The sequence below is a fragment of the Enhydra lutris genome, unplaced genomic scaffold, assembly GCF_002288905.1.
Source record: "Enhydra lutris kenyoni isolate GAN:26980312 unplaced genomic scaffold, ASM228890v2 scaffoldscaffold28, whole genome shotgun sequence".
Classification (NCBI taxonomy): Eukaryota; Metazoa; Chordata; class Mammalia; order Carnivora; family Mustelidae; genus Enhydra; species Enhydra lutris.
In genome coordinates, this window is record NW_019154112.1 from 11,494,087 (window position 1) to 11,519,037 (window position 24,951).

At 36.2% G+C, this 24,951-nt stretch overlaps 1 protein-coding gene across 1 annotated transcript in view; it reads right to left on the minus strand.

Annotated features, from left to right (window-relative positions):
* LOC111152319 (collagen type XIX alpha 1 chain) overlaps positions 1-24,951 on the minus strand; it is a 306,943-nt gene that overhangs the window by 173,733 nt on the left and 108,259 nt on the right. Inside the window, exon 12 of the mRNA XM_022510811.1 lies at positions 2,164-2,217. Coding sequence (XP_022366519.1) covers positions 2,164-2,217 — 54 coding nt within the window. The remainder of the gene's footprint in view (positions 1-2,163; positions 2,218-24,951) is intronic.

A 24,951-nucleotide genomic window follows, 5' to 3' on the forward strand; every position in this document is an offset into this window, starting at 1 on the left:
CCCAGGACCTGGGGATCATGACCTCAGCTGAAGGCAGATGCTTAACCCACTGAGCCACCCATGTGCCCCTCCAGCGTTATCTTAATGAACTTCTAAATATCTTTGTTTTGTTCCTCTATCTCAGGGAGCCCATATAAATCTTTTGTAACACTCATTAATTTCCTTCAACACCACTATATTTTTCACAATTAACATCCTTCCCATAATGAATGGTCAAATTCTTGAGCTATTTTTGAGTTTTCAATGCTATCTAGTGCCAAACTGCATATATTTTACCACTGTAATATCACTATCTATGTACTCCCTTCCATCCCTGTTATTCTACTTTAGGCTCTGATTACTTAGAGTTTAAACTATTATTATAGTTCTTCAGTTTTTAAAATTAAAACTTGGCAAATAATTATTGGGAACTTTGAAAATATTCACTAAATACTAGGGATTCCAAGAAATGATCTTTGCTCTTGCGAAGGGTATGATAGGGAAAAAAAACATAGGCAAAGGCCCAAATTTTAGCCATTTCGTGTAACAGACAGTCAAACTAATCTTCATTTAAACACAGCTTGGAGGATGTCTCCCCTCCATCAGAGGGAGGAAGGCAAACATCCTTGTACACAGCACCTTCCATACTCTGGCTCCAGATGTATTCTGTTTTGTTATTTCTTCAACTCCTTACATGCAGCAGGAATTCCAAAAACCTGAATGGATGCTTTTCAAGTTTGTAATCTTAATAATCTCTTTGTATAAAATTATAGGACATCATAATGATGGGGACCTTAGACTCTACTCAAAGCCCATCCTTCACAGACATAGAAGTGATGTTCTCAGCTAGTGACACAGTGGGCTCTGGTTTTCCACTCCAGAATCTTACTATGATAATGGGTACCTCCACTGGTGGGGAATGGAGGTGAATCAGATGCCCAGTTCAAGTGTACGGACCAACAGTTGTGACATCCAATGTGTTGAGGCATTGTAAAGAGCTAGAGAAGATGCAGAGATTTCCTCCAGCTACAAACCTAGGTACCAGTTCCCATCCTCTCATACAGAAAAATCACTTCAAAAAGAAAAGAAATAAGAATGAGAATCTTATTAAATATATAAATGGGGCTTCTCAGAACGTAACAAGAGAGTAAAGTTGTGGGGGGTCAGAACCTCAATGCAGTGTTGACTACAGGGTTAATTACCAGGGTATTTCTCTTTTGGAGAAACCCCCTCCCCACACTCAGGTATTCCTCTTTGCCCACAAGCCCCAGGGACCATAGTGACCAGCTTCCCTTCTCACCATGGTGATCCACTGTATACAAGATGGATTTTGCAATGTCTTTAATGCATAAGGGGACCAGATCTAGTTTCCTTTTTTTTTTTTTTTTTAACCCATAAAGCAAGTGGTGTAGTGTAGCCCTTTAGAACTTTTCTAAAACATTTTTATGCAAGTGAAAAAGAAAACTGTGGGAAAAAGTAATTCTCATGGTGGTCATTTTCCCTAGCAAAGTTAATGTAGCTATAGTAAATGGTGATTTTGATGAACAGAAGATTAGTCTATATTTCAGAGAAAAACCCAGATTTAGGATAATTTTCAAGTTTTATCATAAGAATCAAAGTGAAGCTCAGGGAATGGGGGTGGGGGGTGGGGAGTGTCATCCTAAGGGAAAGATGAGGAGATGCTAGGATATCAGTATGTTACAGCAATAGTATTCCTGAGGCTGATGACCTGGTGCAGTGGAAGGGGAGGGAGACAGAACTACAAGTCTCCCCTCCCCGTCTCCCCTTCTTTTCATCATTGCAATCCCACCCATGCAGACCCTTCAGTAGAGGGAACTTTGGTATAAGATGAAGAGCGACCCTGGGTAAGAACACAGACCACATGAGAATGCATGTAAGAAGAATAAAGAAAGAAGAAGACCAGAAAAAATGCAATCCAGAAACAACAACAAAAAAAGCACTGTTAAGGATGACAGGATATAAAATATGTAAACCCAAGAAACGACCCATAATGACACTAAAAACACAGAGCCCTGCAAAAAACTGCCTTGATTCTTGATTTTGCCTTGATTGTGGCTAGATCTTCCATGCATAGTAAAGTGTTACTACCCTTAGATAGTCAATATATTTCCGTGGCAAAATGTAAACAGAATATTAGGAAAAAAAAAAAAAAGTTAGGCTTACATTTTGTCCATTAATGCCAGCCAGACCTGGATCTCCTTTTTCTCCTTGTTCACCCTAGAAAGAAACAATTTATACAATGAAAAAATGTTATAGCCTGAGAACCTTTACTAAGAAAAAATAAGAATGTTACATTGTTGGGCATTTATAACAATGTGATTACTTTGCTAATCCCTTGAAAGAAACATTTATTAAAAAACAATTCTGAGTCCTAAAACCAAAGGGAAGTTTAAAGGTTCAAAGAAAAGCTGTATAAAAATGATTAAAGGGTACAAATAGAACAGGGATTATTTATTTCTTCTATACGCAACAAGGAACTTTCTGGAGGGCTATTTGGCAATATATATCAAGAGTCTTAAATCTGTTCATCTAATTTGGCCCAGTAATTCTGCTTCTAAGAATGTAACCTAGGGAAATAGAGATGAAAAGTTTTAGGCACTAAATTGTAGAGTACAATGCTATTTATAGCAGTAGAAAAAAAGAAACATCCTAAATGTACAATAATAGGGAACTGATTAAATAAATTATGGTATATAGATATAATGGAATATAATGCAGCCATTAAAATCATGTTTATAAATTTTAGTTTATACTACAGGAAAATCCTTATGATGTAAAAAGTAAGATACAATTAAGGGATTGACAAATTCAACAAATAAATGTTAACAAATACCTGTTTTTTAACTTTAAAGTTACAAATGTTCAAAATGATCACTTATACCAATTTTTTATGATACGTACCCATAGTGACATATATTTTTGTTTGATTATCATCTGAAATATGTATACTTTTATAGGCAAATGCTGCACATGTGTAGCATAATTCAAAAACAATTAAATACCTATTTATCTATGCATCTACCTCTCTACTTGCCTACCAACTTATGTATCCACCTACTGGAAGAAGAAAAACCAGAACAATAGAAGTGGTTAATCTGTGGATTCTGTGATCATGGCTGATTTTTTTCCCTTCACTATGTTCTTCCTTTTCAATTTTTTAAAGCAATAAACATACATTATCTGTGTAATCAGTAAAATGTCTAAAAATAAAAGAATATATTAGGCATATAAAGAACTCATCCAAGTTGCCAGGCCCATCATGTAACATAGTGTGTGTGTGTATATGTGTGTATGTGGTAATAGTTGTAGTAATCTCTGCTTTGTGTCACTAGGATGATATTTTATCCTCTTCTTTATTCTTTTGTCCCTCTTCCTTCAGTTTTTTCTTACAATGAACACTATTATTTTTATGAGCAAGAAAAAAAAAACTAAAGAAATGCAAGCATCTGACTTTATGAGAAAATACATTATATAGTCAAAGACTATGTATTATTACATCTAGGACTATGTATTCATCTAAGACTATGTATTATTACAATACTGAAATCATCTAAGATGAGGTATTATTATTATATGACCTAAGACTATGTATTATTACTCTCTTGAGGACACAGGATATGAAATAAAAATGACTTGATTACTGGAATATAATATATATAATATGTAGGATAAACAAGAGTGTATACAAACACATTCAGTAAAATAGGTTCAAGTTAGAATAAAGCTGAAAAATTTAAACTGAAAATGGAAGGGCAAGGAAATACTCTAGAACTGTGCTGGTCAATGTGGTAGCCATCAGCCACATGTGGCTATTTACATTTAAATTAATTAGGATTAAATAAAATCTAAACTCAGTTCTTCAGTTGCCCTAGCCACATTTCAAGTGCTCAATGGTGCCTACACTATAGGACTGTGCAGATCAGAACACTTCTATCATTACAGAAAATTCCACTGAAGAGTGCTGTTCCAGAGGATGTCATATAGGACAGAAAGCAAATAAGAATTAAGAAGCTCAGAAATACACGGAAGAAAGTATCTATCTAGTAAGGGGATAAGACACAACATGGTGTCTATGTGGTGACACATATGTGTTCAGCACATGTTAATAGAACAAATTGAAATTTTTGGCACAAGGAGACAAATCTAATTCCATGGATATGTCATCATTAACTTTCACAATGTAACTAAAAATGAATATAATCTTTATTCAAAATCAATGGTATTCCCAGGAGGAAAATAAAAAGGAACTCTAAAGAGGTATGTGCGAGTGGAGGTAAGATGGTGGAGGAGTAGCAGACTGAGATGACATCAGATCCCAGGAGTTCAGAGAGAGAGTTATCAAGCCATTCTGAACACCTACAAACTCAACAGGAGACAGAAGAGAAGAGGAGCAATTCTAGGAACAGCAAGTCGACCACTTTCTGAAAGGTAGGATGTGTGGAGAAGTGAATCCAAAGCCCTGGGAAGACTGACTGTGGAGGGAGGGGCCGGCTCCCAACAAGCTATGGAGCACCGGAGCACAAAATCAGAACTTTTAGAAGTCTGCTCCACTGAAGGACCAGAGGCTAAGTGGAGGTGGAGCCCTTATGGGGACAGTGTGGTCCCAGGTCCCGTGGGGTCACAGAAAGATCGGGGATGTCTGAGTGTGGCAGAGCTCCAAGGTATTGGAGCGGGGAAGCTGACTTCAGAGACAGAGCCGAGCAGTGGGCGCTCAGCTCGGAGTTACCTTAAACCATGATCTCAGGCACAGTTGGGCCACCGCTCAAGTGGCAGATCTGAGGAGACTCACATTCCTCCTCTGGAGGAGCAGCATGGCAGGAATCTGGTGGGTTTGGAGACTCCAAACGGGACTGTGCGACAGAGATAGAAACACTCAGTCACAGGCCGGGTGAGCTCTGAGTGTGGCCAGAGACCAGGCAGACGGGAGTGACTGACCCCTTTTCTCTGAGGGTGCACTGAGGAGTGGGGCCCCAAGCTCTTGGCTCCTCCAGACCAGAGATTGGGAGGCCATTATTTTGTCCTTCAGAACTCTACGGAAAGCGTTCAGGGAAAAAAAGCTCCCAAGAGTGAACCCGAGCAGATTTCTTAGCCTGGCCCCTGGCAAGGGCGGTGCAATTCCACCTCAGGCAAAGACATTTGAGAATCACTGCAACAGGCCCCTCCCGCAGAAGATCAGAAAGAACATTCAGCCAAGACCAAGCTCACAATGCAAGGAAAACAGTGAAACTCCGGAGCTAGGGGAAAACAATACATGGAATTCATGACTTTCTCCCCATGATCCTTTAGTTTTGCAAAGTTAGATTAAATTTTTTTAATTTTATTTTTTCTTATTCTATTTTTTTTAACTTTTCTTCTTTCCTCCTTTAATGTTTTGCAACTAGTTTATCTTAACAATACATTTCTTAAAAAAATCTTTTTAAACCTTCATTATTATAGTCATATTTTATCCTTCATTGTATTTAGGCTTTTTTGTACACATACGGGTTTTTTTGTTCCTTCTAAAAAAATTTTGGATACAATTTCTGCTAATAGATCAAAATATAACCTAAATCTAACATATGGCTTTGATCTAGTCTCCAGCCTGAGCACATTCTCTCCTCATTTTTTCTCTTTCTTTTTCCAACCAATTTATCTTATCAATTACTTTTTTAGAATTTTTTAAAAAATTTTCATCTTTACAGTTATATTCCATCCCTTCATCATGTTTACCCTTATTTTTGTATATATATACGTTTTTCTTTCTTTAAAATTTTGGGAGGTAGTTTCTTCTAAGAGTCCAAAAGATAGCTCAAATCGAGTATGTGGCTCTATTCTATTCACCAGTCTAAAATATATATATATGTATACATACATATATATATATATATTTTTTTTTTAATTACTTTTTACCCTTTCTTCTCCCCCTGATTTGGGGTCTCTTCTGATTTAGTTAGCATACATTTTTTTCTGGGGTCTTTGCTACCCTTTCAGTATTTTATTCTCTTGTTCATATATTCTTATCTGGATAAAATGACAAGGTGGAAAAACTCACTACAAAAAAGAAAGCACAAGAGGTAGTACCAACGGCTAGGGACCTAATCAATACAGACATTGGTAATATGTCAGATCTAGAGTTCAGAATGACGATTCTCAAGGTGCTAGCTGGGCTCAAAAATGGCATGGAAAATATTCAATAAACCCTTTCTGAAGAAATAAATCCCTTTCTGGAGAAATAAAAGAACTAAAATCTAACCAAGTTGAAATCAAAAAAGCTATTAATGAGGTGCAGTTGAAAACGGAGACTCTTACTGCTAGGATAAATGAGGCAGAAGAGAGAATTAGTGATACAGAAGGCCAAATGACAGAGAATAAAGAAAGTGAGCAAAAGATAGACAAACAACTACTGGACCATGAAAGAAGAATTCAAGAGATAAGTGATATCATAAAATGAAACAATATTAGAATAATTGGGATTCCAGAAGAAGAAGAAAGAAAGAGAGGGGCAGAAGGTATATTGTAGTAAATTATACTAGAGAATTTCCCTAATATGGCAAAGGGAACAGGCATCCAAATCCAGGAGGCACAGAGAAACCCCTCAAAAATCAATTAAAATAGGTCCACACCCCATCATCTAATAGTAAAACTTATGAGTCTTAGTGACAAAGAGAATAAACCTGAAAGCAGCTCAGGACAAAAAGTCTGTACCATACAATGGTAGAAATATTAGACTGGCAACAGAGTTATCCACAGAGACCTGGCAAGCCAGAAAGAACTGGCATGATATATTCAGAGCACTAAATGAGAAAAATATCCAGCCAAGAATACTATATCCAGCTAGGCTATCATTGAAAATAGAAGGACAGATAAAAAGCTTCCAGGACAAACAAAAATTAAAAGAATTTGCAAACACCAAACCAGCCCTATAGGAAATATTGAAAGGGGTCCTCTAAGCAAAGAGAGAGCTGAAAGTAGTAGAAATGAAAGGAACAGAGACAATATACAGTAACAGTCACCTTACAGGCATAAAATGGCACTAAATTCATATATTTCAAGAGTTACCCTGAATGTAAATGGGCTAAATGCCCCAATCAAAAGACACAGGATATCAGAATGGATTAAAAAAACCAAAATCCATCAATATGCTGTCTACAAGAAACTCATTTTAGACCCAAAGACACCTCCAGATTTAAAGTGAAGTGGCAGAAAACAATTTACCATGCTAATGGACATCAAAAGAAAGCTGGGGTAGCAATCCTTATATCAGATAAATTAGATTTTAAGCCAAAGACTATAATAAGAGATGAGGAAGGACACTATATCATACTCAAAGGGTCTGTCCAACAAGAAGATTGAATAATTTTAAATATCTATGCCCCTAACATGGGAGCAGCCAACTATATAAACCAATTAATAACAAAATCAAAGAAACACATCAACAATAATACAATAATAGTAGGGGACTTTAACACCCACTCCCCTCACTGAAATGAACAGATCATGCAAGCAAAAGATCAACAAGGAAATCAAGGCCTTACATGACACACTGGACCAGATGGACATCACAGATATATTCAGAACATTCTATCTCAAAGCAACAGAATACACATTCTTCTCTAGTGCACATGGAACATTCTCCAGAATAGATCATATCCTGGGTAATGAATCAGGTCTCAACCGGTACCAAAAGATTGGGATCATTCCCTGCATATTTTCAGACCACAGTGCTCTGAAGCTAGAACTCAATCACAAGAGGAAAGTTGGAAAGAACTCAAATACATGGAGGCTAAAGAGCATCCTACTAAAGAATGAATGGGTCAACCAGAAAATTAAAGAAGAATTGAAAAAATTCATGGAAACAAATAATAATGAAAACACAATTGTTCAAAATATGTGGGACATAGCAAAGGCAGTCCTGAGAGGAAAGTATATAGCGATACAAGCCTTTTTCAAAAAACAAGAAAGGTCTCAAATATACAACCTAACCCTTCACCTAAAGGAGCTGGAGAAAGAACAGCAAGCAAAGCCTAAACCCAGCAGAAGAGAAATAATAAAGATCAGAGCAGAAATCAATGAAATAGAAACTAAAAGAACAGTAGAACAAATCAAGAAAGCTAGGCTTGTTCTTTGAAAGAATTAATAGGACTGATAAACCCCTGGCCAGACTTATCAAAAAGAAAAGAGAAAGGACCCAAATAAATAAAATCATGAATGAAAGAGAGATCACAACCAACACCAAAGAAATACAAACAATTATAAGAACATATTATGAGCAACTATATGCCAGCAAAGTTGACAATCTGGAAGAAATGGATGCATTCCTAGAGACGTTTAGACTACCAAACTGAACCAAGAAAAAACAGAAGACCTGAACAGACCATAACCAGTAAGGAGACTAAAGCAGTCATCAAAAATCTCCCAACAGGGGTGCCTGGGTGGCTCAGTGGGTTAAAGCCTCTGCCTTCAGCCTGGGTCATGATCTCAGGGTTCTGGGATTGAACCCCGCATTAGGCTCTCTGCTCAGCAGGGAGTCTGCTTCCTCCTCTCTCTCTCTCCTGCCTCTCTGCCTACTTATGATCTGTCAAATAAATAAATAAAATCTTAAAAAAAAAAAAATCTCCCAACAAACAAGAGCCCATGGCCAGATGGCTTTCCAGGGGAATTCTACCAAACATTCAAAGAATTAATACCTATTTGCCTGAAACCGTTCCAAAAAATAGAAATAGAAGGAAAACTTCCAAACTCATTTTATGAGGCCAGCATTACCTTGATCCCAAAACCAGACAAAGACTCTGTCAAAAAAGAGAGTTACAGACCAATATCCTTAATGAACATAGATGTGAAAATTCTCACCAAAATACTAGCCAATAGGATCCAACAATACATTAAAAGGATCATTCACCACGACCAAGTGGGATTTATTCCAGGCTGCAAGGTTGGTTCAACATCTGCAAATCAATCAATGTGATACAATACATTAATAAAAGAAAGAACAAGAACCATATGATTCTCTCAATAGATGCTGAAAAAACATTTGACAAAGTACAGCATCCTTTCTTGATCAAAATTCTTCAATGTGTAGGGATGGAGGGTACATACCTCAATATCATCAAAGCCATCTATGAAAAACCCATAGAGAATATCATTCTCAATGGGGAAAAACTGAGAGCTTTTCCCCTAAGGTTAGGAACTGGCACGGATGTCCACCATCACCACCACTATTCAACATAGTACTACAAATCCTAGCCTCAGCAATCAGACAACAATAAGAAATTAAAGGCATCTGAATTGGCAAAGAAGAAGTCAAACTCTCACTCTTTGTAGATGATGAGATACTTTATGTGGAAAACCCAAAAGACTCCACTCCAAAACTGCTATAACTCATACAGTAAAGTGTCAGGATATAAAATCAATGCACAGAAATCAGTTGCATTTCTATACACCAACAAGAAGACAGAAGAAAGAGAAATTAAGTAGTCTATCCCATTTACAATTGTACCCAAAACCATAAGATACCTAGGAATAAACCTAACCAAAGAGGCAAAGAATCTGTACTCAGAAAACTATAAAGTACTCATAAAAGACACTGAGGAAGACACAAAGCAATGGAAAAATGTTCCATGCTCATGGATTGGAAGAACAAATATTGTGAAAATGTCCATGCTATCTAAAGCAATCTACACATTTAGTGCAATCCCTATCAAAATACCATCAATTTTTTTTTCAAAGAAATGGAACAAATAATCCTAAAATTTATGTGGAACCAGAAAAGACCCCAAATAGCCAGAAGAGTATTGAAAAAGAAAGCCAAAGTTGGTGGCATCACAATTCCAGACTTCAAGCTCTATTACAAAGCTGTCACCATCAAGACAGTATGGTACTGGCACAGAAACAGACACATAGATCAATGGAACAGAATAGAGTGCCCAGAAATAGACCCTCAACTCTATGGTCAACTAATCTTTGACAAAGCAGGAAAGAATGTCCAATGGAAAAAAGACAGTCTCTTCAACAAATGGTGTTGGGAAAATTGGATAGCCACATGCAGAAGAATGAAGCTGAATCATTTCCTTATACCACACACAAAAATAGACTCAAAATGGATGAAGGACCTCAGTGTGAGAAAGGAATCCATCAAAATTATTGAGGAGAACACAGGCAGCAACCTCTTCGACCTCAGCCACAGCAACTTCTTCCTAGAAACATCACCAAAGACAAGGGAAGCAAGGGCAAAAATGAACTATTGGGACTTCATCAAGATCAAAAGCTTTTGCACAGCAAAGGAAACAGTTAACAAAACCAAAAGACAACTGACAGAATGGGAGAAGATATTTGCAAACAACATATTAGATAAAGGGCTAGTATCCAAAATATATAAAGAACTTATCAAACTCAACACCCAAAGAACAAATAATCCAATCAAGAAACGGGCAGAGGACATGAACAGACATTTCTACAAAGAAGACATCCAGGTGGCCAACAGACACATGAAAAAGTGCTCCACATCACTCGGCATCAGAGAAATACAAATCAAAACCACAATGAGATACCACCTCACACCAGTCAGAATGGCTAACATTAACAAGTCAGGAAATGACAAAAGTTGGAGAGGATGCGGAGAAAGGGGAACCCTCCTACACTGTTGGTGGGAATGCAAGCTGGTGCAGCCACTCTGGAAAACAGTATGGAGGATCCTCAAAAAAGTTAAAATAGAGCTACCCTATGACCCAGCAATCACACTACTGGGTATTTACCATAAAGATACAAATGTAGTGATCCAAAGGGGCATGTGCACCTGAATGTTGATAGCAGCAATGTCCACAATAGCCAAACTATGGAAAGAGACCACATGTCCATCAACAGATGAATGGATAAAGAACATGTGGTATATATACAATGGAATACTATGCAGCCATCGAAAGAAATGAAATCTTGCCATTTGCAACTACGTAGATAGAACTAGAGGGTATTATGCTGAGCTTAATAAATCAATCAGAGAAAGACAATAATCCCAGATCTCCCTGATATGAGGAATTTGAGAGGCAGAGTGGGGGGTAGGAAAGGAAAAAATGAAATAAAATGGTATCAGGAGGAAGACAAAACATAAGAGACTCTTAATCTCACAAAACAAACTAAGGGTTGCTTGGGGGAGGGGGTATGTAAAGGATGGTTGGGTTATGGACATTGGGGAGGGTATGTGATTTGGTGAGTGCTGTGAATTGTGTAAGCCTGACAATTCACAGACCTGTACCCCTGGGGCAAATAGTACATTACATGTTAATAATTACTTTAAAAAAAGAGATGTGCTTATAAGGAAATCTGCAAGCCTGACTATGGTAATAAAAGTTAAATAACACCTATAGAGATAACAGAGTTGATAATCTGATGGGGTTTATGCTGCATGGCGAAAGGAAAAGAGATGTGGCAGAAGGCTAAAGAAGAAACATGCTGCTTCAATTCGATCACTGGCAAAAATCTGCAATGGATTTTAAAAAGTTTAATTACATAAGAAGCAAGTACAGGTCACTGTGATCAAACAAGTTTCACAAAAACCAAGTCACTTACTTTACTATCATTGTTACCAAATCCTATAATGTTTACTACATGTCAAGCATTGCTTTAAGCATCTTGTAATTCTGTGAGAATCCAGGATAGGACTATTACTCTCATTTTACAGATGAGGAAACTGAAGACAGAGAGGTTATATAAGTAGCTCAATGTCACACAACTAAGCAGCAGAACCTGTTTCAGCTTAGGCAGCATGGCTCCGTTGTCTATGCTCTAAAACTACTCAGCTCACTGACTTTTGAAACAGTTCAGAGATGATAAAAAATGAAATGTATATCTGGATTTCTGCAAAACAGGTGGCAAAGTCTCTTCTGGTGTCCCTCAGAGTAGTAAACAGAAATACAGCCTAGGAAGTACTACTATTGGTGAGAACATAGTGGGGAGAAGCATGGTACCAATGGATTTCTCCCTCTCCCTCACCTGTAAGGTCTCTTCACTTGACATTATTGACAATTCTTTGTTATGAGAGGTAGCCTGTCCATTGTAGGATATTTAACCTCATCCCTGGCTTCTATTTACTAGAAGCCAGTGATCAGTCTCTCCCTTACCCTGTCTACCTTCTGTCCTGACAAATAAAAATATCTCTAGATAGTGCCAAATTTTCAATAGGAGGTAAAATATATCAGAACCACTGATATATTACACACTATCATTATATATGCAACAGATTCATGATATGAAATGTTACAACAGACTGAAACAATATGCCATAATAAACAACACGAACTTCATTAGGTTTAAATGCGCAATCCGGCACTAAAGCTAATTCTGGATAGGTTACACTTAAAAATAAAAATATTAAAGTAACAGAAAAAAATATAAGTGAACATAGGTCAGAGCTCATGATGAGTAAGATGAACCTAAGTATGGAACCAAAAGAAGAAATTGAGAATAGGAAAAATATATTTGACAAAATATTAATTATAAACTTATAAGGTAAAAATACTATAAACTAAACTAAAAGACAAATGACAAGATAGGGAAAAGTATCAGATGGCGGTTTAGTAGTTAACATCATTACTATGCAAAGAGTTTTTATCATTTATAAGAAAAAGAACAATATCCAACTGGTAATTGAGCTTAAAAAAATCAGGCAATTCACCACAAGGAATGCATAAGAAATGCTAGAGGATGATTAATATTTTAACTGGGATCAATTCTTCAGGTTATATGTTAGAACTAGGTGAGTTCTAAGACCTCTCTCCACTGCAAATTCTACCATTCTCCAAAAAACCAGTGGAAATTGTGTATGCAGACAGGAAAAAGAAAAATATTCAAGAGTTGCATACATAATAAATCCCAAACAAAAGAAATTTGACAATAGCAACCAGCTGTTCTCTTTTTCTTCATTCAGAAGAGTATGAGTAACAACAAAACTACAGTATTAAAGATTTAAGCTAGAATTAAAACTGATTTGACATCAGAGGTTGTTAGAAAGTAAATGCATTCAGATTGTTTCCCAGTGTTTGGATAAGTTCGAAAGCAAAAAGGATTAAAAAACAAAGCCAACAGGATTTCTCTGGAAATTTCTTTGAAAATACAATAAATCATTCTGGTCCAATGCAAAAGCAAATGCAATCTCAACCAAAGGAAAGAAGATAAATGGAAATTAGATTACATTTAAGATTTTTCTAATACCCATTCTTTGGTGAGACCAATTTCAAAACTAAACCAAAAGTTAATGTTCTTCCAAACAGAATTGTAGTGCTTTGGTATTCAAAATACTACATCAGGTAAGTAATGAAACCATTTTACAGTTTGAATCAGTCCATTTTATTCACAATGCAGGTAGATATTAATATTACTGATATTTCAATAGCTACCATCAATAATATACTAGCTTTTGTTCTCTACCCCTTATTATATGCCAGACTTGTGCCAAGTGCTATAGCAAGGGCTCATTTTATTCTAGCAATAACCTTATGAGGTGGGTATTCTCATCCCCATTTAGTGATGATAAATCACCAGCTCAGAGGACATAGGTGACTTTCACAAGGTCAAAAAACACTACCTATTATGTCAAGTTATTTGCTCAATTACTTTGATCTCATAGGGACTTGATAAATTCTAATATACCAACTTTTTCTTTTATGAACTCTCCTTTTATTCTCATATCTGAGTTTACAAATAAATTTAGTTATTTATAGACAAATGTAAATGGATAAATGTAAATATTATGGATAATGTGGGAGATACGGATTAAAATTATTTTTTACAGGAATATCTAATTGTTCCAGGAGTTTTGTTGAAAAAAAAAACATACATAATCTGCTGAATTATTTGTGTACCTCTCTTGAAAATAAGTTGTCATGTATATGTGGAGTTACTTCTGGACTCTATTCTGTTTGTCTATCCTCATGTGAACACTAAATTTTCTTGATAGTTTATGATAAATGTTGAAATCAGGTAGTATTAGACTTCAGGTTTTGTTTGGTTGTTTTTCAGAGTTGCTTTGGCTGTACCAGCTCATTTGTATTTACACATGACTTTAAGATCACACTGAATGTAATTCTTGGTATGATGGATATCCATGTAAAAATGAACTTTGGTCCATAAATCACACCCTACGTGAAAATTAACTTGGGTGGATTTTAGAATGCAAAACTAAAAAATTGTAGAGCAAAAAAGAAATCCTTTTGACAGTAGGTTAGACAGAAGTTTCTACTTTGTAATCTAATTTCTGTATGTCTCATATCTTTTTCATTCCTTTGTTCTTTCTTTACTGCCTTCGTTTTATTCAAAAGATATTTTTACCATACTATTTTTGTTTTCTCTTATGAGTATTTAACCTTTTTTAAGGTTTTTAAAAAGTAATTGCTCTAGTATTTATAATATGCATCTTTAACCTATCACAATCTATTCCAGTTAACATCAGCTTAATTTCAGTAAACTGGCAACTTTGTTCCAACTTAGTTCCACTTATTTCCCCTTTCTGTGTACTACTGCTGTCATATACATTGCATATGATGTATGTCATAGGCGTATATTAGACACCTAGTAGTACAGTGTTAAAGTTTTGCTTTAAAAATAGGCTTTTAAACAAATTAAGAGAATATAATCTATATATTATGCATCTACATATGAATATCTATCAGAATTTACATTGACCCATATATTTACAATTTCCAGTGCTTTTCATTTCTTCCTATGGATTTTCAGTCTGAAAGTCTCTTTTAGAAACTCATGAGGGTCATGTCTGCTAGCAAAGAACTCAATCCACTTTTTGTTATCTGGAAATGTCTTTATTTTTCCTTCATATGTGAAAGATAGTTTCACTAGATATAGAGTTCATAATTGACAATTTCTTTTTGAGTATGTCATTCTATTGCCTTCTGGTCTTCACTATTTCTAAAGAGACTTTAGTTGGGGTGCCTGGGTGTCTCAGTCATTAAGGATCTGACTTCGGCTCTGGTCATGATCCCAGGGTCCTGGGATGGAGCTCCACATCGGGGTCCCTGTTCAGCCGGAAGCCTGCTTGTCCCTCTCCCACTCCTCATGCTTGTGTTCCCTCTCCCACTGTGTCTCTGTCAAATAAATAAGTAAGATCTTTAAAATATATATAAAGAAACATTAGCCATTGTTCTCATTGTGGTTCCATGCACATGATGAATTGTTTTTCTTCTAATGCTTTCAAAATTTATTGGTTTTGGTTTCCAACAGTTTGACTACAATGTGTCTAGATGTGGTTCTCTTTATGTTTATCCTGTCTGGGATCTATTGAACTCTCTGGATCTTACATCAATATTTTTCATCAAACTTAGGAAGTTTTTGGCTCTTGTTTCTGTCTTGTTTATCACTCTCCCCTCTAATGGGATTCACATAAACTGGATATAAACCGGCTTCCTTAGGATCACTCTTGTGTCTGAATAGCTTAGTCATCATCCAGCAATTTAGATAGAAATTGTATTCTAGCACCTCAAATGCATAGGGCTTCTATCCTTTTCTGATTGATCTGTAGGTAGGGTGGAGAATGCATTTATTGTTACAGCCTTTCTCATTTCTTCATTTTTTATTTTTCTTTTTGCTGGGATTATTTAGATTTTTCCTATATATGCACATAGTTTACCAGTTATCCTTCTATCCTATATATGTATTTTATGTTATATATATATATGTGACATATATATACACACCATTATATATATTACATATTTTATATATACATATATATTTATCAGTGCAAACTTAACAAAATAAATTTAGAGTAGAGACTATTTGATTTGTGTTATTCTCTGGTATATCAGTATGAAAATAAATCTACTTGATATAGATCAGAAACAATTTAAACACATTTCTTTTGTAAATTATAAAGGTTTAAAGGTTTCACATACATTTATAACATAGTTAGCTTTTCAGTACTTTAAACCATTCAAATGTCTTGCTTTCTATTTACTATTAAGAATCAATAAGTTAGGGGGCGCCTGGGTGGCTCGGTGGGTTAAAGCCTCTGCCTTTGGCTCGGGTCGTGGTCCCAGGGTCCTGGGGTCGAGCCCTACATCGGGCTCTCTGCTCAACAGGAAGCCTGCTTCCTCCTCTCTCTCTCTGCCTGCCTCTCCACCTACTTGTGATCTGTCGGTCAAATAAACAAATTAAAAAGAAAAAAGAATCAATAAGTTAACGAACATCTTTAAACAAATCCCCTTTGCCTAAATGTTGTAAATTTGAAAATAAAAAAAAAATACATATGTAGTAATTTTTTTTTACTAATCACATATCTAGATTAACTAATGAAAAGAAGTTATAAGACAGAACTAAATAAAACATCCTTTTCTAACTTAAAGGGTATCTGTGATTAAGATTTATCATCTTAATATATCTCACAATACATATTAATTTTATGTTTTGTTGTTATTGATGATGATAATGACACAGAAGTGCCTAACTGATTATGTTTCTGGAAGCTAAATATAGACTAAGAAACATGATAGATTTTCAAAAACTGCCCAGCCAGAGCTTAAGGTTCTAACTGTGATCTAGTGAACAGAGTCTGGTGCTTGGAAACAGGAGGCTTGAGCCTAATCACACATCTGTCTCTCCAGCTGTGTGCATCTTTGCCATATTGACCTCTTGAGTTTTTAACTGATAAAACCAAATAACTTCTAAACCTACCTAATTAGTATTGTTGCACTGCTGCAGATAAAAGAATTTATATGTAAGGTGCATTTACCCAGATTCTTTTAAAATCAGACTTCATAAGGCCATGAAATAAACGTATTTATATCACAAATTGTTCAAAATTCTTTTATCTAAATGGATTAGAGTCAAGATTACTCACCTAATTGCATTTGTGACATAAGCCTAATTATGTTATCTCTCCAAGGGGGAGAAAAAACTTAATCTAACAAAATAACTTCTACAGAATCAACTTATATCAATTTCTTTTAGCAACTAAAAATGCAGATAGATTAATAATTATAGATTATAGGTTTAATTTGGTTCAAATTTCATATATGAAGAGAAGATCCTCTTTTAAAAAATACTCTCATTGATGTATCATAAACCATTTCCAAGATCATGTTACTGCCCATTACTTAGAATAATTTTAGGCACAAAAATGTTAGTATAATTAAAGAATTTAGAAGATCCTTAGAACTCAAAATACCAACAAGTGATCTTATCTTTGATTTGCTAACTAACCAATGGCATAATTCTGGTTAAACTAACAGATGGTTTTACATAAGTTCAAGTCATCCACTATTAAGTTTCCTAGTCTTTTTTACTCAGTTAACTTGGCTAATTGCTGGCAAGAAAGCCACCAAATTGACATTCATAAAGCATTTAGAATTTAAAACTCTTTTGTAGAAAGGGAGACCTGTGGAAATCAACTATGAGGCAGTGGTCTTTCATGTTTGCTAATGTAGTGTCAGAACACCCAAGCCTCACAGAAATTGATTTTGTGGTACTGGGACAAAGGAGACATTCAAAGAACGGTTGTCATGAGTACTATCGATACAATCACGAAACAGTAAAATAATGTATCTACTGAAATGTCCCAAGGTAACATGTTGGCAAGATGGTATGGCATATCCCACCTTTCCCACTTTGCTTAAAATTGTGGTCACTATATTAGGAATGACATTAAGAAGACATAAGTTATTTTCAGGTTAGCTGAGGAGAGAAAGAGGTAGAAGGAGAATATCTGACTTGCTTTTTCCATATTCCCATTTTTAAAAAATTTGTTATTTTTTGTTTTTATTTTAATTCCAGTATCATTAATATATAGTGTAATATTAGTGTCAAGTATATAATATAGTGATTTAACACTTCCATACATCAGCCTGGTTCTCATTGCGACAAGTGCCCCCCTTAATCCCCATCACCTATTTCCACCCATCACTCTCCCAGACCCCCTGCTTCCCCATTCTGGTAACCATCAATTTGTTGTCTATAATTAGTCCGCTTCTTGCTTTCTTCCTCTCTCTCTCTCTGTCTCTCTCTCATTTTTACCCTTTGTTCCTTTAGTTTCTTAAATTCCACATATAAGTAAAATCATGTGGTACTGGATGGATCTGGAGAGTGTAATGCTAAGTGGAATAAGTCAATCCGAGAAAGAGCACATTTGATTTTAAAAAGGAAGGAGGAAACATAGCAGAAATAAATCCAGGGTAATGTGATATACCAAGAGGATATCTCTCTGGGGAAGCCAAGCCCAAGGTGATATCTGAGGAGGTGGAAAAAGCACGGGCAGGGCATGAGACTGGGCAGTATGTGAGATATGCTCATAAAGGCCCATTCCTTAAAATCATCTGACTGGTCTGCCCATTCTCAGATGCACACAGGCAGAGGCAAATGGTAGGTCTCCCACAAATGTCTTGTGAATGAAATATCATCAGGAGGAATTTTGAGTAAAATAATTGCATTTTAAATGGCAGTTTCTCAGGCCGATTTGGAACCGGGGCCACATCCAGAATGAAATCTCAAAACTGCCAAATCATCTGTGTACTAATGTAAAATTTTCTGAATTACAGCAATGTTTGCAATGGTATTTCAGGACCTTTTCAAAATCCACCATTTAATTTCATTTTGCTGATGAGGAAAGGAGATGGAACTTTATCCTCACCCGGGAGAGACAATTCAGTCTGTTGCAGCTGCTGCCTGGGATCCAGTGAGAATTACAGATCTAGGAGGAAACTCTCCATAATCATCACAGGCAAATCTCAACTGCGAGATCCAGTGACTTGTTCTTTCTCTGACTAGGATGCAAGGACCAGAGAGGTTTCTTCTCTGCTTGTTTTGGCATTAAATCTTCGGTAAACTTTTCTAGGAGGTCTCACTCAATTAGAGTTAGCAAGATAGACAGAGCAAAGAATTTAACATCAGTAAAATCACAACCCTTCTGAGCTTGGCCTAATAATATTGCCTACCTCTTGGCATTATTTTGAGCTGCTCCCTGTGAAAGGTGTTTATAAACTCCCATAAATGTTACTTATTTTTATTAAGATAAAAATATGTAACAAATGAGTGTAAGCTTATGAAACTTTTAATTGTACTATGGTTATATAAGAATATTCCTATTCTTAGGAAATACATAATGAAATATTTAGGCTTAAAGGGCTGTGATTTAAGTAACTTATTCCTAAATCATATAGAAAATATATAGGCATGCGATTATAGAAATAATCTATGAATATGTATACCATGTATAAGTATATAATGTAAAAATATATAAATTATATATATTTATATATACATATGTGTGCAGAGAAAGAGAGAAGTGGAGGGAGAGAACACATATAATCCACCATATGAGGTAAAGGATATATAAGTGTTTACTGTACTATTTTTGCTTTTACAATTTTGCTGATATTATTTTATAAAGTTTGTGGTTTAGTTTTACTCATTGAACTTTGACTAAGGAAAATTATGTAATTATAAGTCTACTTAATTAAAGCAGTACTAAGTAATCAAGCAAATCAATTACATGACAACTCTATGTGAAGCCTTATACCAAGGACTGGGAATGTGAAGACTCAGCATTGTTATTTGGTGAAGACCAAGCTCTGATAATTGACCAAGGAGTCCACGATATTGAGACCCAGAGGGGTTTGGGGGTGAGTGAAGTATGGTGAACAGGTGTGGTTAGAAAGCCTTCAGAATGGAGGTGAAAATTAAGTTAGACCTTGAAGTATGGTTAGGACATAAACAATGTGTAGGAACCTGGAAGGTGTTATCCAAAGAGATAGAGGGAGCAGTCAAAGATTCCTGGTTTATGTCAAGGGGCTCAGAGGCTAACTGAAAGAGGCTGACGAAGAAAGGGACAATTTGAGGACCAATAAGGATAACTACAATGGATTGAAACAGGTTCATAACACTAAAAAAGAAACAAAATAAAACATGATTGGTAAGCATTGTGACATACTAAAGAATCAACTCATTATTTTGAAAGATGGAAAGAATCAAGCATTTATCAGGATTTTCTTGGTCAACCATACCACTTGGTAATCAGAGCATAGATGAGGGGAAGTTCCTCCCAATTAAAATATTATAGCTAATTAATGTAGAGGAAATGATAAAATTAAAATTTTTTTACAACCCTAAATGAATTAAGGGATGTAAATATTAATGACCAATAGCTGCAATCATCACAGAAATTTCCAGACATTTTACTGCTTCTGACAGAAGAAGTTATAAGGTAGTCTTGCCTAGAATATTATACCTAAATCTGATCTAACTGCCATTGAAAGCAAACACAGAAGAGATAGAAACATATTAAAATACCCCATGGGAATATAATCAGCAAATCCAGACTGGAAAATTCTTCAAGACAAACAAATAATATAATGAAAACAAACAATAAAATGACACAGAGAGAGGAATATTATAATAGACATTCAAAAGCACAGCAACCAACTGGAATGTGTGGGCTTTATTTGGACCCCGACTAAAGCAAATTGTTAAAGAAATGTTACAGTTTTTATGATCTGATTGGAAATCTGAACACCAAATGAATAATGACATTGAGAAATAACTGCTAAATTTTTTTAAGTGTGATAATGGTATAATGCTTATGTAAGAAAAGCTCTTGTCATTTAGATGCACACTGAACTGATAAAGCATAGGCTATCTGGGATTGCCTCAAAATAACACAGGATGGGGTCTAGCCGTAACAAGATGGCCAGGAGTTGAAGCCAGTTGGTATGTCCATGGAGATTCATTATCTTATTCTGTACACTTTGTGTCTGTTGAAATTGTCCTTAATAGCTTCTTAATTTTGTCTGAGTATGGGTTCTTATTTTATATATAGATAAGTGAACTATATTTTTATCTCCATAAATATGTCATTTACACACATTCCTAGTTAAACTTTTTGATACCTATGTAAGAATTTCTTAATAGGTAAAACCCTGAAAATGAAGACAAAAGTTACTTATTCACAACTAATGTCTAGCACTTACAGTTGTGAATAAGTAACTTTTAGTTACTTAGCACTTATAGTGCTAGACATTATATGTCTATGAGATACTATTTCTCAGAGCTTTAACTCATTCACCTCACCACGGCACTAGGGATCAGGTACTACTATATTCCCCACATTATAGATGAGGAAATTGATGTAGAGCTAGGTAAAGTATCTCTACACAGCTAATAAGTGGCACAGCCAGGGTTTGAACTCAGGCAGTTCTGTTCTAGAGCTCAGGTTCTTAAACTTTAGTGTATATTTAATTCTGTACTTAATTATTGGCAAGATAATTATTGGCATACTTTAGGCAAAATCCAGAGGAAAAGAAGTGGAAGAGTATTGCAGAACAAGATAAAGGTAAAAGTAAAGTCACAATTAAAAGGACCAGCAAGTTAGTTGGTTTAGACAAAACATAGGATTCTGAACAAGAGAAATGCAATTGGAAAGCCAGACAAGATTAACTGGTAAAAGACCATGAAGGGCAAGTTAGGGGGTGTCGGGACATCCTCCTATAGCCACTGGGAGCCATTGATTTTTTTTTTGAGCAGAAGACTGACACTGTACATTTGGAGATGAATGGAACCTGGACATGTAGGACAGGTTATTGGGAGAGGAGAGATTAGAGGCAGGAATTCAGTTAGGAGCTACTCCATCCATCTAGGCAAAAGCAAGGAGAGCTGGAACTTGGGTTAACTGGGTGGAAATATAAAAGAAGGGCAACTATGAGAAATGAAATGGGACAGAAGCAAGAGACAAGAGAGAAATGAGTTAACAAAAATAACAAGTCTGGGGTCTGGACAAAGCTTGGGAGGATGGCGATGTCCTCACCACAAATGGAAAACATCAAATGCAGGAAGAGAAGCAGGCGTGAGAGAAAGGAAGGGTTCTGCTTTAGAAATACTCAACTAAAGACATCAAGAAGACATGTGGGTGGATAGGTCCAGGAGGCAGGTGGGTAAAGTGGACCAGGAAAGAACTCAGGTGCAGGATGGAGATTCAGGAATCATCCTTCTGAGAGGTGATAGTTGCCCTAAGACAAATTGAGACTGCCAAGGGAAATGAGAAGTGGTTTGGTTTGAATCTCCACCAGTATTAGGACCTCTTGATACATGAATGCTGTTTCCTCTTATTTTTTTTTTTTTTCTTAATTCTTCCAGGGCATTTAGCACAGATTCCATAAGCTCTCTTGTCGGATTCATGAAGAGATGTAAGAAATGCTAGGAATCTCTTCATAAGCAGTGTCTTGATCTCCCAAATTGATCCACGACAGTGCTTATTTGTCAGCAATGAGGATGGTTTGTTTTCTGACTGTGTCTTATCTGGGAACCAACGAACAGGGAAAGGCCAGATCTCAAAAGCAAACTCGGAGTGGAAGACAGAAGACCATTCTCAGATAATTCAGACATAAAGTCTTACTTTAGACTGTGCTACCTTTATCTTCTGGCCTAAATTACTCACACACTGATAGGGTCATGATTCACTACTGAATTGTGAGTCAGGTCTAGCCGGTATGAGAAATAGAGGAAATAACATGTCAGTTTTTACCTGCCTCAAATGTTACAAACCACTGATAAGTAAGGCTTCAGTTATTCAGAAATGAAACTGCAGGAATGGGGAAGGAAAACTGCAGGAATGCCACACTTCTGCACATTTAAATTATTTCTAATTAAAGTTTAAAAACTCTGAAAACTAAAATAAAGATCTGTCTCCTACTGTAAGGCCAACAACAAACCATTTTTGAGTCTTTCTCAGAACCTAGATGAATCACATTATTCAGCTGAAAGCTTCAGGAGTCCAAATAATTATCTTTTTTACTGACTCAGTTTATTATTCCTCCCACGTCAGAACTCGATGTTCGTACTTCATTTCAGACTTTTCACATTTTCCATTTACTGCAACCTTGGGCTGAGAAAGCCCACTACTTGACTAGATTTTATAGGGCACTTTTGTGGGATTAACAACTCTATTCCAGTAGGGGTTCTCTACAGGAGAAGGAGGAATATTAGCCAGAGGACTCCTCAGTAAGCACAGCTGGGGATCCTTATCAACAATGAAGAACCAGCCCCACAAGGCAGTTAAGCACAGCTGGGAGGCATTTTGTTAGATCCAAGTCTTAGAAGCCAGTAAATGGAGGGGCTGTGATGTAAATGGTGATGCTTCTAACTTTTAGAAAACCTCACAAGCACATAAAAGCACCTCTAGATGACTCTGTTACAGCCACTTTTCTGTTCATGAAACCAGTAACCAGGCAATCTTTTCAAGGACTTAAGCCATCAGCATGATTTTTTTTTTCTAAGATTTTACTTATATATTTGACAGAGAGAGAGAGTGTGAGAGAGAGGACACAAGTAGGCAGAGGGAGAGGGAGAAGCAGGTTCCTTGCTCAGCAGGTTGCCTGATGTGGGACTTGATCCCAGGATGCTGGGATCATGACCTAAGCAGATGCTTAACCCACTGAGCCACCCAAGCATCCCTAGAATGATGTTTGTTTTAAATTTATTTCAGCCTCAGAGTTGATGCTTCTCAGTAGCAAATGAATCTTCCTTTAATACAAGCCTTGTGTGTGGGCCAAGGTTAAGTTCAATTCTTCCCTGGGTCAAAGGCTATGGTTGGTACTTCTAAAATGAGGGAAAATGGGGAAAAGTAATTTAAGAGATAGAGTTACTAGTAAATAATATATTCCATTTTTTTATACTTTGATTTTTGAGGAAGAACATAGAATGAAAGAACATGATAGAGGGTTTTTGTTTTGTGCTTTGGGTTGGTGTAGCCAGTGGTGTGCTGTAGATAAAAGTTGGTTGTAATTGCTGAACACCCACAGGCCTTGAGTGGACACCCCTGGGTGGTGCCTTTTGACCTCAAGCTGTTAAAATGATTTTTAAAAATGCCCAAAGTCTTAGCAGTGGAGAGGATTTCTAATGGACAGTTGCATCCAAATCTCTCCTCTCTATTAATTTCCCAACTGCTACTACAAAAGAAGGGTTTAGTGACTCAGAGTGAGAGCCATAAACTTGGTGGCTTCTTATATAAGTCTGAAGTAGATAGTACAGGTAAGAATTGGTTTAAAAATACGTATTCCTTAGGTTCCTCAAAAAGTTGAAAATAGAGCTACCCTACGACCCAGCAATTACACTACTGGATATTTACCCTAAAGATACAAATGCAGTGATCCGAAGGGGCACGTGCACTCAAATGTTTATAGCAGCAATGTCCACAATAGCCGAACTATGGAAAGAACCTAGATGTCTATCAACCGATGACATATACGTACATATATATATATATATATATATACGCATTCCACTTCTTTATCTATCTATATATATATCTATATATATATATATATATATATATATATATATATATATATATAGGAATAATATAGGAATACTATGCAGCCATTAAAAGAAATGAAATCTTGCCATTTGCAACGATGTGAATAGAACTAGAGGGTATTATGCTGAGTGAAGTAAGTCAATCAGAGAAAGAATTATCATATGATCTCTCTGATATGAGGAATTTGAGAGGCAGAGTGGGGGGTTTGGGGGTAGGGAAGGGAAAAAGGAAACAAGATGGGATCAGGAGGGAGACAAACCATAAAAGACTCTTAATCTCACAAACAAATTGAGGGTTGCTGGGGGGAGGGGGTATGGAGAGGGTGGTTGGGTTATGGGCATTGGGGAGGATATGTGATATGGTGAGTGCTGTGAAGTGTGTAAGCCTGATGATTCACAGACCTGTATCCCAGGGCAAATAATACATTATATTTTAATATATACCTTCACCCACCCTTTCTGACACATAAAAGGAGGGAGATATATATAAATTTATGCCATTCAAAATTTTACTGGCACCTCCTACTTTTAATTGACACCTTTCTATGTATGTCATTTGAAACTAAAACCTATGTAATTAATTGTAAAATTTGATTTCTTCTTAGGTTGCTGAAAAAAATTTACTTTCCTATTTTTATTTTTCTTAACTAAGCAAGACAAACATATACAGTT